The sequence below is a fragment of the Pinus tabuliformis genome, chromosome 6, assembly GCF_031772625.1.
Source record: "Pinus tabuliformis cultivar Carrire ecotype Pingquan chromosome 6, CPIR1, whole genome shotgun sequence".
Taxonomy (NCBI): domain Eukaryota; kingdom Viridiplantae; phylum Streptophyta; class Pinopsida; order Pinales; family Pinaceae; genus Pinus; species Pinus tabuliformis.
The window spans coordinates 1,832,713,039-1,832,732,931 of NC_142292.1; the positions used below are offsets into that span (position 1 = coordinate 1,832,713,039).

The following is a 19,893-nucleotide window of genomic DNA, read 5'->3' on the forward strand; positions in this document are numbered from 1 at the left end:
AATTTAAAAATTCATATATATATAATATTATATATGATAAGTTTTGTAATAGTTTAAAATAAAATAAAATAATATAATTTAATATATTCTTGATTTATTTATTTATTTTTATTTTTTCAAATTAGGGTAATATAAGTAGAGGGTATCCTAAAATTGGATAAAAAAAATGATGTGCCTAGAGTGATGTGATATTACTTCAACTGAATAAGTGTAAAGCTTGGTCGCCCTTGATAGAATTTAATTCCCCAAACCTTACTTCTATCCTCAATTCCTCGCCATACTCCCCATAAAATTTAGAGAACCTCTTACAAACAAATTAATCTAAATTTCTAAAATTTCCATTATTAATTAAAATTAAAAAGGTTAAACTAAACCCTGGATAAGAACACATTGACCAAAGATACTTGGCACCCACGGAAGTGAATACACCGTTATAGCTGGAGAGCATCTTCATATTAATTTCAATTCACAACAATCCCATTATAAGGGACAAACAAATTTCACCAAGCGCCATCTGTTTCCTAAAACCTTACAGGTTCCTGGGAAGAATTTCTATCTATTTAAACCTTGACATAAACCGCCTTTGCGGAAAGTTCCCATGATAAGCTGGAGGAACCGAGTTGCTCACTGTCTCCTGATCAATAAATATTAAGAGAAATTCTCAGTGGTTTCAAGTTTTGAATATCAAGGTCTTGAACTTTGATTAAGCCCATTAATCCACTCTCTGCCATATTTCTAAATAATTTCAATTTAAGATTTGAATGCTGTGCGTTGAAGGCAAATGGGTCTGTGGCAGAAGCAACAGAGGTCCACTGAAGGGACAGCTTTTATTAGTAAATGGAAGACCAATCTGAGAACCATGAGAAACCGCATCAAGGATCGAGTCCGCGTAGCGGCCTTTTCGTCCTATGGTTCCCTTAGGCAGGGGGGTCACATCCCTTCGCTGAACAGCTCTACTGCCCTTAAAGCCACTGCCACTGGGCTGGTGGTCGCCCGTGTCTTTAAAGGCAATGTCGTCTTCTCCCGCCTCATACACAGCAAGGCCAAGCAGGAATGTGCAGACAAGATGGCTAAGTTCTCTAGTTATTTTCCCAACTTTCGGGCTCTGGTTTCTGCTGCGCCCGTTTCCGAGAATGGTGCCAGTACTGCTGCTTATGCCGAGCCAAATGTTACCTCCAGCTTAGCCTTGACTACAAAATCGAATCAAGGTGTGTTCTGGTCATATGTTTTATTAAAGGTTTCGTTGGCTTTGAACATCCAAAGTTAGTTGTTCGATCTCCTAATTGAGCATGCATGCTTTGATAATTACCCGAAACCATATTGTGTTTGGACAATAATGCAATGTATTTAATCATGTGTGTATGATCTGAGATCTGATCTTATGACATTTCCATTCGATTAGATGGACTTTTGTTCTCTCTCTTTTTCCTTCTTCTTTAGGGAAATTCTCCTCTCCTGTGAAAATCCAGTTATGTTTCTCGACATTGATGAACATCTGCAGTAGGGGAATGCCATCTCTAGTAAGCAGGTGTAAACTGCTCCTCACTCTAGGAATTCTAACTAGATGTCTTCTGGCACGTAAGTAGCCAAATGCCCAACAACATTGGGCAACTCTGAGATCTCCTGAAACTAATCAGTCTGTCGGCCTGGTGGTGTCTGTCCTAAGGAGAATGTGATGCCTCCTTTTTTAATGTAAACAAAGTGATTAAATTAAGGCAAAATTGACAAATTCAAGAAGCAGCCCACCTTTTATTCACATATGCTGTTTACTGAGCAAAGTTATGAGAACTGGAACTGGAACCAGAACCAGAATCAGACTGGTACGGAACTGGAACTGGCCTGTGAGCTGGTTTGTGAACCAGTCTACTGAAAAATACAAAATATGTAAAGTATAATACCAAAATATATATTCTTGTTCATCAATGCAAATTTAAACCCTTAGACACCAAATATATAAAGTTTGCACATTTTAGGTTTGGGAGGGATTGGAGATGTGTTTTCTAGTCTTTTTTTTTCCCTTATTTTTTACTCCCCCATCCCCTGGAACAACTGCTGCTCTTTCCATTGTGAACTGGTTGTGAACTGGCTGCTTAAGTGCAACAGTCTGGTTTTGGTTCAGCCACTGGTTCAGGTGCTGAAGGGTCTGGACTGGCTGGCCTGATAATATAGCAGAGGACTTAGTCTTGTAATTGTCAAATAGACTCTTATTGCCCGAGTGACCAAACCTGTACTAACCCTGACTTCCTACTTGGAAACAACACAATAGACTTGATGCCAAAAATGCTACAAAAAGAAAGTGGCTACAAAAAGAAAGTGGTCAATTACAATAGCATTTGCTTCATCCTTGATTTTGTTTGTTTGTGATTTTAGATTTGCTTTTCGGTGATGAAGAACTGCACAAGGAGTATTTATCATGGGAAGTTCTTTAACATCCTTCTGTCGCATAAACTCAACCAGGATGAACTATTCTCTTACTGGTTTTTTCTTTGCGACGATATTTCATGGCTGAGGATTCTTTGGAGGTTCTTCCTTTGATGGATTTGGTCTTTGATTGCCAGATTCTTGCCCCTGAGATAATTTTCAATCCACTGTGTCCTTTTCTTTTTCCTTTTAATCTTGTGGAAGTCATCCTGAATATCTTCTTGGATATTTGATGGAGCCTTTGAATCAGATTCTTGGCTTGAGCCTATTTTAGGGAGGCCTGCATTGCATGGTTCAGAGCCCAGACTCCAAATCCTGGTGGTGTACACATTTATGCTGTATTTTTATAGTCGAATTTCTGTATCAAATGGAGTAATTCTTGTCAGGAAACCCCTTACTCAATTCCAAGTCTGCACATATTATGCCACAGCTACGAGAATGTGACATCTATATACTGCTGCCTTTCTGTTATATAAACTGCTCATATTTTTTCTCCAATGGTTATCTGTGTAGTGTAGATCATTAGTTAAACCTACAAGAAAGATATTGCAAATTAGTTCTTAGGTTCCAGAGGTTCATCGTTCTTATGAAACTGAGAAAAAGTGATTAAGGTCTAGTCCCTGATGTTTTCATTATATTCCAACTGATAACACTGCGCTGAAGCTAGGACATAGGGTCATGGAGATGTTCCTATATAGCATTTAATTAAGTTCTCAGCACAGACATAAATCCCAGATCATGGTTTTGATTTGCAATATAAAAATGATAATCTTCTAAACCCTGTTCATCTTTTTCGTTTTTTGAAATATAATAGACTGTAATTTGAAATTTCGTTTTAGTTCATGAAACAGGGTGGTAGAAAGGCTTATCCTAGACCATGTGCAAAAGTTTTTAAGTTCCATGATGTGTTTTCTGTCGGAACAATTGGATCCTTTCCAGATCAGAAATCCTTTTTCCTAATTTTTTTTTTTTTTTTTTTTTCCACCAGGCAAGGGGATTATTTTTAACGCAAATGTGATGGCATACAAATATAAATGATAAAGCATTTTCCATTGCTTATTTAAGCTGAATACGGTTGTTTATTGTTTTTTTTTTCCATGGAAAAAGCGTAATTTTCATTAATAAGATAAGAAAATTACATGTTGTATAAAACTGCATGTATGAGATGCTATCTCTAAGGAGCAGATCAAAGTAGTATATATAAACTTTACAAAAAACCATCATGATGTAGCTGATAATAAACTTCAGAGAAGTCCAGATAACATCAGAAAAAGGATAATAACTGAGTTCTGTCCCAAAAAACAACAATGAAAAATATGTACATAGAGCCAAAAAAAAGAGAAAAAACTGGATGATCTAGAGATCATTCAGTAATGAGCCCATTCATGTCCATGAATGGTTGGTGGTAATAACTGTAGAAAGTGCCTTCCCTGAATTCCTGAATCTGCCATTGACCTCTGTTCAGCTGCGCTGCCGCTTTGGAAAGATTATCAGTGATCTCATTCCTTTCCCTCTATATATGTAAACATGCAAAGGAATCAAATTGAGACTTTAGAGTAATGATATCAGTCAGAATCAATGTTTTAAAACTCCGACTTTGACTTCAACTCCGACTCCGACTCCGACTTAGTATCGACTCGGTCGATTCGATTTCAATGATTCGGTCGTTGTAAAAAATACATTAAATATTTATTTTTTTATTAAAAAAACATAATTTTAAAGGTTTTCATTCATGTTTCCAAACACACAACATTAGAATATAGATAGAAGACAACATATGATCAAAGTAGGCTCATGAATATATCCATTATATCAAAATGGCACCCAGTGCACTGTCCAATACATACATGATGATGATATAGAGATCAAAACAAAAACACATAACCAAGGAGGCTAGAAATGGCGTTATCCTCCAAAATAGATTGTAAGTCATCAAGGAACTAATACAAGGGTCCAAGAGTGTTCCTCACTCCAAGAAAGTCCCACAGTGCATGTGTACATCTTCAAAAGGTGCATCCTCCACCATGATGTCATCTAGGAGAGACCCTGTGTCACCCTTTTCAAGCATGTGAATGACATGGCACCCCTAAGGGTAAACATTGGCATCAAAGAAGGATGTGCTAGCCCTCCTAAGTCATCTCAATGATAACCATCCTCATCTGTGCTTTGGAAGAAGGCACCATCCACCAAAATAGGGTCAAGGCCAGCAAGGGGGCATCTTCAGTCCATTTGGACATATCATCAAATAGTCCAATGTCCAAGCTTTTAAGTTTAGTGTTTTAGCATTTGGAGGCTCATCAAGGGGTGTAGCATCAAGTGGAATCAACTCGAGGCTTGATGCTCATCTTTGGAGGGCCAAGGTTGGGGCCACAAAGTTAGGTTTGCTTTAAGAAAGGGGCAGAGAACCTATTGGAAGGTTTTGAAGAAGAATGAAGCTATCCCTTAAGGAATCTCTACTACATATGCAATATCAACTAAACAAACCTCTCAAGATCAAGCGAGATAAACTTATTTAGGGACAAAAAACCATTAAGGTGTCATCGTGAAAACCTTGGAGTCTCCCAAAAGCAAAAAAATTAAAAAAAAATCATTGTTTTTTAATTCACGAGCTGCTGTCATCCAACCCGGCCGAGTAGGCCCGGACTCGGCCGAGCCGGCCGGGTTATTAGTAATAACTCGACCAGCCGAACTGGTTCATTGGCCAAGTCGACCGGGTGAGGCCTTGACTCGGACCAACTCGGCCGAATCGATTCCGAGCCAGCCGAATCTTAAAACACTGGTCAGAGTATCTCTGAGTGCGTGCAAGTGACAGTGAAATACTTCATTTGTCCAGTTTATAGAGAGCTGTGAGTCCCCGAAAATCTGAATCTTTTGGCAATTTAGTTCTCTTGCAAATAGGAGAAGATATTTAAGACTGTTCAATTTAGCATAATTGTTGGTGCCCCTGCCTAGGCCGACTTGGATTCTATAGGACACATCATTGTCAATATGGAAAATTCCCCGCCCCCCCACATAGCCTTCGGCCTGAGCCGAACCATCAAAATATCCCCAGGGGGAATTTGTATTAATAGTTTCCAGGGTAATGACTCGAGGGGGTTTGCTGACAGGGTCCTCCGGGATCAAATTAAAAATGGCCATCATCGAAGTACATGAGGATTCCCAATCTATCTTGGCGTCCATAAAAATAGATTTGTTCCTATTCAACCATATTCCCCAACAAATAAGCAATGGCAGGCTTCTAAATTTTTGAGATTGCGCTTCCGTCCACCATTTGAGCCAAGCCGCCTCAATGTTTTGCCCCGACTAGACAATGTGTAAATTTAGGGAGGTCATGATCCTTGACCAAAAGAAATTCGACACTGGACAGGTAAGGAATAAATGGTTTGAATCTTCCTCTTGCTGCTTACACAGACTACATCTGGAGGGGCCATTGAATGCACATCGCATTAGCATAAGTTTTGTGGGAGCTTTGTCCATTAGGATGCACCACATGAAAAGCCTGGTTTTAGGAGGGGCTTTTAATTTCCAAAGGTGGTGTCACCACCAAGAAATATCTCCTATATGTCTAATTGCCATTGAGGACGCATAACCTGCTTTGGGGGAGTATCTGCCAAGGGGGTCAAGGGCCTAAATAATGACATCTTGATTATCGTTGATCCGCACATTGGCCTCCTCGAGAGAACCGATGAACCTCTGCCAGTCCTCTTCCCAACATGTTGGAATGTTGAGCATTCTGTGATCCATCCAGTTCTGATTCTGCCAACGGTCCTAGTTTGCGTTTGCTATTTGCGCTAAGTGGGTGATGCCAGTGGCCTGCAGAAAATTGCAGAGTGGCCATGGAAGAATGTGAGCATTTCCGCAGCCACTCCAAGCATCCAGACCAATCCTCACTTGGTCCCCATTACCAATTTTCCAAGCCAGTCCACTCTTGATGAGGGGGAGGGACTGAATTATTGCTTTCCATATTATAGAGGAACCAGTTGTAGAATTTGAGGGGCTGCGGATCCAATCCAAGACTGAGAGCGAATAGATGTATTCGTAGAAGGTAACCTCCTGCCAAAGGCTTCTGGAATTTATGAGCTGCCATCCCAATTTTGCAGCAAGTGTTTCTGCAAACAACTGCAAGTTTTTGCCCTAGCCTCCCAGTTTTGGGTTTGTCAATGTGATCCTAGCGAACCCATGCAAATGTTCTGCCAGTGCTTTGGCCTCTCCAGAGGAAACGACAACAGATTTGTTGAATTCTTTTTAAGATGCCTTTGGGGATCCAGGCCAACGACATCCAATAAACTGGTATTGCTTCCAAAACCGATTTGAGCAGAGTGAGCCTACCTGCTCTAGAAAGCCATCGTTGTTGCCATATGTTGATTCTGCTTTCAATATTTGCAATGAGCCATGCCCAGTCCGCTATTCGATAACCATTTGGTTTCAATCTGAAACCCAAATATTTTAGGCTAACATCCAGGTCTTGCCGCACATAGTCAAATTGTTGGCAAGCAAATCTTGTTTCATTCGGCTAGTAGGTTACAGTGATAATTGTAGATTTCTCAAAATTTGGCTCCATACCTGTAGCTTTGCAAAAAAGGGATAGTATGGACTTGAAAGCATATGAGTCTTGAAAGGATCCATTTAAAAAAATCAGAACATCATCTACAAATAAAAGATGGGTTAGAGATGACATATCAGAGATCGAACACTAGCCAAAGAGCCATCCTCTCTTCCTTTTTTAATCAACCTGCTAAACCCCTCCATAATGAGAAGAAAGAGCAGCGGAGAAAGAGGGCAGCCTTGTCTAAGTCCTCGTTCCGCATGAAAGAACCCCGAGGTAGCACCATTGATGAGGATACTGTAGGTGACAGAAGTAAGACAACCCATGATCTAGTTGATGAAAGCATAGGGAAAGCCAATGTGGGTGAGGGTAATCCGGAGATAAGACCAACATGCACGATCAAAGGCTTTGGACAGATCAATTTTAAGGATGATAGATTTTTTATGGAGCTTTTTGATCGAGTGGATGGCTTCCTGGGCAGTTCCTATAACTTCATGGATCTAGCACTGGTTGAGAAAAGCAAATTGTTCCTTGGAGATCATTCGGGAGATGGGTTTGATACGAAGGGCGATTGTTTTGGAGATGATTTTGTATATACTATTGCAGAGGGAAATGGGCCGGTAATCATCAAATGAGGAAGGGTTGTCTGTTTTAGGAATAAGGGCCAGGAAGGTCGAATTGAAAACCTCCAACATTCTACCTGTTCTTCAACATTTCTCTATGGTCTGGAGGAGATTGTCTTCGATTAACTCAAAGAAAGAGTTGTAGAATTCAGTCGGCCAACCATCCGGCCCCGGGCTCTTATCCTTTTTAAAGCACTTCAACACCGCTTCTAATTCTTCTCTAGATACCTGGGAGTTTAAATCTTCTATTTCATCCGGATCGACAAATCTGGGCAAGGCTTCAGTTGTGCGGATGATGCTTGGCAGAGTTATCCCAATGGGGTCTTTGTAGATATCAGAGAAGTGTCTAATCCCCATGTCTGCCAACTGCTCGAAGGAGCCCGCTTTTCTTCCATCATGGTCTTGTAGTTCCCAGATTGTGTTGATTGATTTTCGGCCCCTTGCATATTGTTGAATTTTTTTTGAATTTTCATCTCTAGCTTGAAGCCAGATTGCTCTGCTCTTCAGCCTCCAAATTTCTTCTTTTGATCGAAGAAGTTTGATTCTTTCGTTTTCACACTGAACCAATTGAGCCTTTAGGTCAGCCGAGGATGTTTCTTTGGGAGCAGAGTCTTCGAAAGCTTTGAGAGCCAATTCAATCCTTTGAAGGTCTTCGTCATCTTTCCTTTGTTTCTCCCTGGCCCAAATTATTGTTTTGGCTTTTAAGGTTGCTAAGTTCTTCGCAAAAACCTTCCCTAGAGAGGAGAGCTCATCTTGAGATTAGTGGATCTAGGTGTCCGTTACCAATTTCCGAAAGCTCGTCTCCAATAGCCAAGAAGAGTTGAATTTGAAAGGTGATGGTGGTTTAAAGTAATTATCCTTGAGCTCCAAAAAGATGGGAGAATGATCAGAGATTCCTCCAGAACCCACCCATTGACGAAACAGATTCAAACTTGCCAGGAGAGGGGCTTTGATAAAAAAGCGGTCCAGCCTTCTAGCAAGAGCTTCTGCCCCCAATCTTCGGTTCCTCCAAGTCGGCTTGATCTTTGCAGGGTCAATATTCAGTAAGTCATGGGAATCCAACATATTTTCAAAAAAGGCCGTGAGATGATCGCTTTGAACCTGGGAACCCCATGATTCAGCTAAACCAAGAGAGAAATTTAGGTCTCCACCAATGATTATATTCTCTTGGTTCATGAACTCAGCCCCCATAATCCTATTCCAGTAAACTTCTCTGTTTTGGCAAGGCCCATAAATATTGATAATCCTAAGAGGCCTGTTGAGCTCCATCGAAATTATATCAGCCCCAAGAAAACCTTCTCCCCCCCAGACATTGAGGATTTTAGTGGAGCATTTATTAAATCCCAGGGCACAACCGCCTGAGCGACCCCTCACATCCAGAAAGTGAAAATCCCAATCTGGAAGAAAACTTGATAATAGCTTATTGACCTGTAATCCTTCGCCCAGTGTTTCTTGTAAAAGGATTGCATCCAGTTTTTCAGACAGGCAGAGTCTCTTAAGAGCCAACTTTTTGTCTGGGTTGGCTAGACCCCTATAATTAAAGGAGAGACAAATCATGGGGGGGCAATAAGAGGGTTGCCCTTTGCTCTAAGAACCCAGTCAATTGGGGATTGGACCCCAGAAGCCACTTCGGCACTAGCCCTTTTGATTGCCTTGGAGATATTTGATTGATGGCCGTGGGTTTTGGGGGAATGGTAGGGGGAGGGTTGATGTCCAGACCTAGGGCCGACGAGGGCGCAGCGGGGAGGGAACGAAGGAAGTAGCGGTGCAACCCACTTGATTGTGGACTGCCTCCTGGCGGGCGAATAGACCGATCAACAGAGGTATGGGGGATGGAGGCTGGTAGAGAAGGAGGGGCAGAGGGAACCGGACAAACTGGGGAGCACAACATACTAACCTCCGATAGTGATCCAACAAAACACATAGATGAAGTAAAATTAACAAAACCCATTACTGCTTAAGATAAATGAGGGAGAGAGGAAGGAGGAATACCCGCAAAGGCCGTGTCCCTGGATCGAGAGCTGATTGGAGAAGGATCTGAGGCCTTGGCGATCTAATGGGATGCAGGCTGCTGCGGCTCCTGATTAGAAGGCAGAGTAGTCTCGTGAATGACCACAGGAGGAGGGAACTCTGATTCCATTGTTTGTGTGGAAGATGAGACCAACGTTTTGGCCAGAGTCTGGCTCAGCCCCAACACTCTTGGACAGTCTTTATAAAGATGCCCCACTTCATGACATTTCCGACATCGAAAAGGAATGCCTTCATAGTCCAAGATTTGCCGACGTGTAATGTCACCCATTTGGAGCAAGTAACTCTCTACCAAGCCTTCTCTGGTATCTAGATGCACTAGAATACGAGCCATCGCCAGACATCCTGTGTCTTGATAGGTTCTATCATGATCCAAATAGACTCCTAAATCATCACCTATCACCTTGAAGATCTCCTCCGCCCAAAACTGAAGCGGGAGTGTAGGCAGATGAACCCATATTGGACCAACTCCATGATTTTCCTTTTTTGGGTCGAACATCGACGACCATCTTTTCAGCAGCACTGGGGTCATCTTGATGTGCCAATACCGAGTAAGAACCTAGTCTACTTGATCCGGGTGGGAAAAGATCAACGCAAACCAGCCACGGGAAAGAGAGAGAATACTAGGAAGTTGTAGGAGGAGGTTTCCCCAAATCTCCGTAGTCCACTTCCGTAGTCGCATCGGGGTGTAGTTTCTGCCTCTGACCCTTCCAACTAGCACTATGCTCTCAGTTAGAGTTGCTTGTGCCATAGTAATGCCTTCGCCAAAAACCAAACGCCTGTCCCTTTCTCTTATTTTCGAATTTTTGGATTTTTTAGTTTGCTTCGGCGGTGATTTGGCAACCTGTTCACCCTCCACATGTCCAATGTCTTTTGAATCAAAGAGTGGATGTCCTCCATTTCTTGCTCTTGCCCGGCTATGCCATTGAAGCAGCCTGAGGGAGGGGCAGTGCCAACCGGTTGGAAGGCCGAATAGAAAGGGGCAGACCCAAGGAGGCCTAACTGTTCTGGCGTTAGCCCTTGTGTAGGAGGCCGTAGTCCACTCGCCCCTTCTCCGGAAGAGCCCGCTCCTCCTTGAGTATTGGTACCTATCGGAAAGGCCTGAGACCAATTATTCAGTTTTGAAGGTGAAGGGATAGGAAGAAAGGGAGGCTTCGAGCCTTCTCCCGGGTTAAATATACCCTCCGTCACTGCCGATAACGGTTGCGATTCTAGGTTCTGTGTTGTAACCTCCATATCTTCCATTTGCATAGTAACAACATCAACCCTTGTGACTGGTAAACTGGCTGCCACCGCCTCAGTCATTGCAGGATCCGGACGGGAGAAGTTGACCCAGATGTCTTCAGTGGTCAGGGAGTCAGTAGAATAGTCTATTAGCTGCTCGTCCATCTGAATGCCAGCTGCCAGGGTTTTCGGAGCACCGTTCCAAGAAACCAGAGAAATGAGGACCACTGTTGACCAATGAAGAAAATCACCCGGTAAATCACAGAGATATTAACTCCGTTCCGTAACTTGACCTTCAGCAACCGTAACCCCCAACATCTTCTTTGTAATTGCAACGTAGACCCAAAACCTTCGGGGTCTTTGGTCGTTTCCCCTCCTTTGCAAACTACTATGAAACCCTTGAATGGCTGCGGGTTTAGAAAAAGAAAAAGGGTTATTTTTTAATTGGAATTGCTAGACCTAACCCACTGTCCCGTAACCTCCCGGCTTGATTCTCGTGACCACTGATGGTCTTCACCCTTTGCTTTTATCGTTAGAGCTTGGAGCCTGTCTTGAAAGGCGAGGTATCATAAACAAAGGGTTTGATGTTCTTGCACTCATCAAGCCTCGGCCACATCCACGGGAGTGCTTGAAAGGTAGTAATACACCCATTGAGGGCTTCCGAGGAAGGCAAAGCGCGGCCACCTGTAGTGTACACCGAACCCCAATTGCTAAACCTTACCGCTATGGTGTTCGAGACCCACCATCAAAACCTACGAACGTTTTGCTTGACTCTGTCGCCATCACTCCAACGACCTCGGGAGCAACCAACAACCTATCGTCGCTCTCACAGACTTTCCTGTCAGCGACCAGGGACCAAAATTCAACCACATTAGTTGGTTCCTACGGTTGTTTATTGTTAAACGGTTGTTGCATTTGAATTATATCCTGATATTTCACTCCTTTGTATCAAACTTTTTGTTTAACTTAAAACATTATCAATATGTGAGATTTGCTGATCAAAATACTCAAAGCATCATAGGAAGAAATTGATTGAAATTAACTAGCATTGATCTTCAATCTTTTTCTATTAAATGTAGAGAAGCCAGGTCAGTGGTATACTAGGTGCTAGATTGAGTTCTGCCCATGTTTTTGACGAGTGATATGTATAATGTAGTGGTTAACTTGCTTTGGTTATTTAATACTTCCTTTATTCATACGGATCAAACTTTTTGTCTAACTTTAAATATTATCAATATGTTTGAGATTTGGTGAATAAAATAGAAAAAAGTTGATTGAGATTAAATAGCATTGGTCTTCAATCATTTTCTATTGAATGTGGAGAAGCCGGGTCAGTGGGATACTAGGTGCTAGATTGAGTTCTACCCATGTTCTTGACGAGTGATATGTATAATGTAGTGGTTAACTTGCTTGGTTATTTAATACTTCCTTTATTATATTCTTCTAATCCCGGTCTCAAATTGAATTGTTGCATCAGATCAGGAGATAGTTGATGCTGGAGACTCTAGTATGGTCCGCATGCTCCAAGCAGTTGCTGTTCCTTTGATAGGAAATGTTTGCCATGCCTTTATGCATGGTCTTAACTATACTGAGGTATTGAGAATCTAGATATGTATCATTCCTGTGTATATTTAATTTTGATGGCCAAGAAGTTGGTTTTGTTTGTTGGTTAATCAGCCGTAACCACCTAAATGCCCACACTTCAAAGCACGCTTCGAAGTCCACTATAAATTATTTTTAATGTCATAGGTACATTTAGTGGACATCATTTTCAGAGGCATTATAAATATTCTGCAAAATCTGTTCTTGTTCTATTCAATTGGGTCATTGTGAAAGTCTTCTGATATTTGTGTCAATAGTGATTGAAGTGGAGAAATCTATCCGTTCCCCAGCTTACAAAGATGTAGCAATTAATAAAAATGGTTATTGATTGATATTTGTTATAACTTATTTCCTTATACAGAACACACGTTTTCGATTTAGAAATTATTGTTAAAAAATTATGATTGAATCATGAGGCTATATCTGAGGTGACACTTTTTCCTGAGGATAGTTAATAATTAAGAATTAAGATGGAATAGATATGTTGTTTACTCTTTATTGATAATGTGCATTGCTGACATAATTTCAGTGATGTTCAGGTTTATGGTGCTGAAAAGCTTCAAGAGGCAATTAAAAATAGACCTAAAGGGCAGCCACTTATTACGGTAAGCAATATAGAGACTATGTAATGGGAACTTGTTATTAGTTTGATTATTGTGTCTCTGTCAAACAGCCAAAACATCAGATAAGATGATATAAGTTATTTTTATTTGATGTACAACAGGTGACCACAAAGTTGGTCAATGGGGCTTGAAAGTACAATTAATGTGAATAAACAGAGGAGTGCAAAAGCAATTCCTATCACTACTCTACTAAAAGCAGAGAAAGAGCTAACTAACTAGTCAATAGAAACACAAGAAGCAGTGGCGCAGACACAAAACCAAGAACAAAACCATGTCAAGCATACAAAGCTACTGTCAAGGTGTGCTGTGACAAGAAGATTGGGAAGAGAGAGAGGACGTCTCCTTACCTGAGTCATTAGAGTGATTTGAGCACATACATTCTGGCCTTTGAAATAATTAATAAATTTTTCTGAGGAAATCTTTGTGGGGAAGCCTAATGAATGCTTTCCCACATTTGTGGATGGCATTCCTAGTAAACATGTCAGCATAGAAATCACCTCACCTAAGGAAATTCAAGCTTGGCACTTGTTGGCATGGAACTAGCTAGAGGCCCAACAACATTGGTGACAACTAGTTGAGTTAACCCTTTGGCTTAAATGTTTGGAAACATCTCATCCCACCATTGAGCACTTTAGTGATAGTGAGATTGTTGGTACCTTGATAGTCCTAGTTGGCCCACAAGGAACAAATATGTCACTAGAGGGACTTGAAGGTGGGTGGGGAGGATAATGACTTTTCCTCTTAACTACCCAAGTTAGATCTAATTGATATTTTTGACGTAATCAAAACACACACACATGTATATTCCAAGATAAACCTTGCGAGGAAACCAATGTTCCACCAAGACTCCAAGACGGAGGGGCGTAGGTGTGGGGAGACGCACAAGGGGGACGTGTGGGAGTACCCTCAAATTTTAAGGAAATTTAGGGGGATAGGGGGATATATATATATATATATATATCAAATTCATATTCAATAATGCAAGCATAAATACATTGATCCATACATAATTGAACTAAATAATTAAATTCATCATTCATTATTCTAGATTCCAAATTGATCTAAAATTTAAATTCATCATTCATCATTCATCATTCTAGAATCTAATTAGTACTAAGCAAAATAGACTATAGTACATATTGAAGTCTAAATACTGGAATAGTAAATTGAAATAACTCAAACTCAAAAATAGTAAAGAGTGACGATTCAAAGAATCAGTTTAAGGTCATTGATATCAAGAGTCAACATTTGAAAGTTAAAACTGAAAATTAAAAATGGACAATGAGCATTGGTGGAACATCGTGGGGTAGGAGAGGCAATAGTTAATTGGTAAGTTAGATAGCGCCACAGGGTAAGCCACGTAGAGGTAAGCTTTGTAAGTCAAATGAGTGAGTTAGGTATTTCAAATTAGTTTCGGTTTTGATATTTGTTATGTATTTTCTTTTTAGTTTATTTTTTATTTTTCAATTTCAAGGGTTATTAGACAAAATTGAGGGGGATGTGTACGCCCTCAAAAGGGGTGCTTCTGGGCTTGGTGCTCTTGATTAAATGCTAGTACCAGACCCTCATACCTAATAGAATCCAATGGAAACATTGCAATCTCCCCAATCCTGAAATCTTGAAAACTATTAAGTCTTATAGATTTTGAGTGGGATATAAAATTCTTTCTCCTTATGAAATCCAATGTTGTTAGAACCACTCTCAAACATTTTGAGTCAATTAATGGTAATGTTAAAAATTTAAGTGAAAGGATGAAAATGAAAGATAAAGGAGAATGTCACTTTTACTTTAAGAATTTAACATTACCATTAATTACATAGCATTAGTAGGGCCCTAGGGTTGAATATTAAGCTTCCCCACTAATAAATTATTGTTTTCAAGCAAAATTAAGGGGGGATTCCTAGCCCTTTCTGAGGGGGGATGCCCACAAGCACCCCTTTTGGCGAAACGCGCCCCCCACATCAGGAAAATGTTTCCCTTCCGTCTCCTTGCATCTCCCCAAAAGGGGGACGTGGGGAAACATTTCCTTAGGCATCTGTTGTCCCAGGTGTGTGGGAAATGTGAGGTGCATGCACCCCACCGTGGGGGACACGTCCTCGTGGAACGTTGGAGGAAACCCAAGGGTGTTGATTGTTGTAGCGATGGATAGGTACTTCTACATAGGTTAAGTGTCAAGCATGTAGTAGTCAAAAACCTTCCTAGGAGTTTGTTCATGTTGAGTGAGTGTCTATTATGATCCTTTTTGTAAGTCTAACTTAGGAAAATCACATTAATTAATTAATTGATTGTTATTAGGCTAAGGTTTTCTAAGAAAAAGTGAATTAGTTACTTTAGTGATCTAGACCTAATCTCAACCATTGATCCCAACTTTCAAGTGGGTTAGGATTTAGTCCTAGCCATCTATCACTTTGGATTTTAGAGTTTGAGATCTAGCTCAATGAAGAATTACAATGACAACCTAACAAAAGGAGAAGGACAGAACACAATTGCAAGCAATTTGTAGATTTGAGAGAGGGATTTTCTCAAGTGAGGAGTGAGAGACTCAAGGTTGAAGAGAATTAAAAGCTTGTAGCTTAAAAATTCTACAAAAGGGAATTTAGTGGAGACTAAGCATAAGATTTGTAGAGGGCCTACATCTAGCTCTAGGAGAGTCACATGAGTTGAGGAGTTGCGTAGGGAGGTCGCACGTGTGACAACTAAGCTAAATTCGGGCGACGCTTGTGGATAGTATAGCTTGCTGGCCGCACATGTGATGGCTAGGAGAGAGGAAGGCTGTGTGGGCGCCATTTGTTTTTTTAGCCTTTAGGGAGCCAAGTTTTGCAAGTTCCAATCACTGTAAAAATTACATATTTCTTTGTGGGCCATTTTCCCAGTAAGGATACTTTAGTTATTGTGAGAAATAAAAATGAAGGATAAATTGGAGGGTTTAATTTTTCTGTTGTGATTGATTTTACACTTGTGCTTTTGTTGTCAATTTTATTTTTAAATACTAGTGTATTTTTGTTCAACAAGTTTAGAAAATATTTACTAGGTTAATTAAATTCCTGGGTTATATAAAACTGCTTGGGATATAAATCAGATTTGGTATCACGTAATTCAGCATGGTATCAGAGCAATAATACTTTGAGAGAAGTGGGAGATCAAATTCTTTTCATACAAATTTACAATAGCTATATTTATGGTAGTAAAAGTTTTTTCTTTGGTTAAGTATTTGATTTGGGAGGATGGCTGCAACCGGGTTGAGGTTTGAAGACCAATTGGAGGGTGCATCCAACAATAGTCCCTACAAGTAGAGGGTAACATTGGTACCGATGAAAAACGACAATTGGGAGTTTGTTGAACAGACACTCGCCCCTCCTATCAATGTTGCCATCATCAAAAGGATATGAAATCCAAGAGGATTATTTTTGATGTAGTGAAGGATCATGTGATCCTCATTTATCCGAAAAGAAGATTGTTAGGGAGATGTGGAAGGCTTTGACAAAACATTACCTGAGTAATAACCAAAATAGGAAGATGGTGTTGAGGGAGAAACTCATGGGCATCAAGATGACCAAATTAGATATAGTAGCTTCTTATCTCTCTACGATCACATAGGTTCGTGATGAGTTGGCTGCAATTGGGGAGGCTATGACAGAACAAGAGTTGCTAAGGACAACCTTGAATGGCTTCACAAAGCCATATGCCCCCTTTGTCAAAGGCATTGTGGCACAAGAAAATCTTCCTAACTGAGAGAGACTCTGGGGTGATTTCTTCCGAGAGGAGATTCAAGAGGAATCTCCTTATGGAGGCCAACAAAAGGGCAATGATGAGTACTTTTCCCCTATTAGTCAAGTAAGAAAGGGTAAGGGGAAGGCTAAGAAGAATTCAGGAGGAGAGACTACTTCACAGGCTAGGAAGAAGAAAGACATGAGCAAGGTGAAATGCTTTGCTTGTCAAGAGATTGACCATTATGCAGGGCAATGTCCAAACAAGAAGAAGGACAAGGGAAAGGCACAACAAGTGCAACCTTAGCAAGCACACAAGTTAGTGAGTTTGCCACCAAGTTTGAGGAGTTCTTGATGGTGTCCTGTCTTTCTGGCACTGTAGTGAAGGGTGCATGGTTCGTGGGCAATGGTGCTTCTTATCATATGATGGGATCATGATATCTATTCGCTAGTATTTAAGGTGATAACAACTTTTGTAAGATACCCCCTTGGAATACCTTAGAATTTTTCTTGTAATTCAAAAATAGCACACACAGTAGCATATAAATGACCTGTAAGACTCCCAACAACAATATGAAAGTGATATTTAATTCAAAAATACACAACCCATTGATACATATATTTGTCACAGTAATATTTCTAAGGAACATGGTCATTTCTTCACTTAAAAGATTACAGTGTTTAGAAATAGGAGGAACCCTATATAGTTTAGCAACACAATAATAAATATGTATACAACCCCTTCTCCTTCTCAACATCGAGGAGGAGAAATTTGTAGCTTCAGAGGGAGATTTGAGCATAATTTTTTAGATTTGTGCAAGCCACCAGGAAGAGCGAATTTGCAGAGGCAGAGGGTTCGATTTCCAGATCCGGGCTAGAGGAAAATTCGATCAGCCTCAAAAGTAGAGATTTGCACGCAGTGTGGTTGCCAGAAAGCAGTCCCAAAGGGTATATCAGACAGTTCGCTGAGCAAATCAGGGCATAGTTGATTTTGCAGCAAATTTCTTAGTAGCAGATCAACACTATGTGGAAGAGAAAAGCACACTAAGGAGGAGACTTCTAGTTCTCTTAGAGGCTTTCTAGATCCAGTTTTCCAGGAGCAGTTCCTAGATTTCTAGCTGCAGTACGCTGTAGTAGTTTCGCTGGTCAACCAGTGTGAGCATCAGGAGCAGTAGATCATATGCCAGATTCTAGAGGATTTATAGAATGTTGAGCGAGTTGGCTAGCGGGAAGTAGCAGGCAGAGTGAGAGTAAGAGAAGGACTTCTAGAGGCAAATAGTAGCAGATCTGCGCATTCCAAAGGGAGTGCGAGTAGCAAAAGGAAGGTGAAGCAGGAAGGAGAAGGAAATTTCTAGTTTACAGTTATTTGAGTTTCGTAGATTTTTGCAACTTTCTAAAGATGGCCATGCAAGATTGCCAGAATAGGCTGTGCGAGTTATCCAGAACCTAGAAGTGGGCAACGAATCAACTTCTAGTTGCTAGAGACGGGTGCTGGAGGAAGTGCGAGCTTCAAAGAAAAACAATTTCCCAGTAAGGGACAAGGCTCAAAAAGAGATAGCGGGGCACCAGATCCAGGAGCAGGAGGAGCTTGATACTCTAGTGTGTCAAATGGGTAGGATTCATATGAGAAGCAACAATCTGATCTAGTTGTTGCATATTCTTCTGGTGGATCAATACCTTTGCTATAAGGGGCCCATAATATTTAGTTGCAGATGGATCATGATGTTCAGCAGGCACAGTTAGATCTTGAGGGACAGTTGCAGAACTAGTGCTGTCAGCTAAGTCACCTGACACAGGGATTCGGGATTCAGGATTCGTGGTGTCGGATTCAGACACGTTGACCCCCCGGAACAGGACACGTAGGATTCATTATATATTATTTTATTAAATATATATATATATATATATATATATATATATATTAAAAATCAGATATTTCTTACACAAATATTAATTAATGATACAAATTTATTGATTTCAAACATAGATATTCATCTATAACATGCATAGTACATACAAAATTCAAATACATGTCAGTGGTACTGGTCACATAATTCATAATTCATAACTAAAAGACAACTTACAACTACAAGATAGTAAGATAAACACACTGACAATTGTAGTTTTCTCATTAAGTCATCAAATCAAAATGTGTTACATAGGTAGTGCTGGTGCGATGCCAATGGCAAATAGAAATAGAAAATATAAAACAACTACAGGTATACAAGCCTCAAGGCATCAATCGTCATCATCAACATCAGAATTAGCATCAATGTCCTCATCATCATGGTCCCCACTGCTCTCCTTGGCATCCTCCTCCTCCCCTGTATCCATAGTCGCCTCTGCATTTGTGGGTGTGGAGGATGACCCCTCTAAGTCATCAAATCTAACAAGCTCTAGCACTGGGTCGTTGAGATCCATGTTGGCCAATGCCAACTCAACACTGGTGTCCAGACCCATATCATCAGGAAAGACATCCCACATCTTTGTCTTTCCCCTCAACCACTCTTCCCTCTGCTTGTAAATAAGACGAAGGTTGGTGTGCACATACACCATTGTCTCTGCTTGGACTGCTCAAGCCTGCTCTTCTTCACACTATACAAATTCCCATATGTGCTCCAATTCCTCTCGCAGCAAGAGGATGAAGTCACCCGAGAGAGGAGCCTCATGGCTAATTGCTGAAGAGGAGGGCTTGTTGCCCCATGATTTTCCCACCAAGAATAGGGCTTCTTAGCCCCCATGTTTTAATCACATCATAACCTCCAAATCGACCACTGCCAGTGGAAAACTCTACAAAGGCATCCTCCACCTCAGCAAGTAATGCACTATCCTGAAAAATCCGCCTGAATGCCTCTTTCCTCCCCTGTGAGATTTCACGATCCATGTGTGGAGGGAATCTGCGGGAAGGTCCACCATTCAGCCACTCATGGTTGTAGTATTTGGGGTTCAATGAGTTAGCCAAACAATGTAAAGGTGTACAATTCTTGTTCCATCTGCTGACAAGAATATTCTGTATAGTATCATAGAAGGCCTCTGGTGATGTCTCACACTCGGGGCACTCACTCTGTAGAATAATGCTCCTCACAGACTCAATCATGGAATCCCATCCCTCATAAACC

The 19,893-nt window shown here is 40.8% G+C and overlaps 1 protein-coding gene across 1 annotated transcript in view; it reads left to right on the forward strand.

Annotated features, from left to right (window-relative positions):
- The first annotated feature begins 473 nt into the window (after positions 1-473).
- Positions 474-19,893, forward strand: part of LOC149266318 (Phospholipid/glycerol acyltransferase family protein) — an 80,641-nt gene continuing 61,221 nt past the window's right edge. The window contains exons 1-3 of the mRNA XM_089430292.1: positions 474-1,208; positions 12,320-12,435; positions 12,984-13,049. Of these exons, the coding sequence (XP_089286418.1) occupies positions 782-1,208; positions 12,320-12,435; positions 12,984-13,049 (609 nt within the window). The 5' untranslated portion in view covers positions 474-781. The remainder of the gene's footprint in view (positions 1,209-12,319; positions 12,436-12,983; positions 13,050-19,893) is intronic.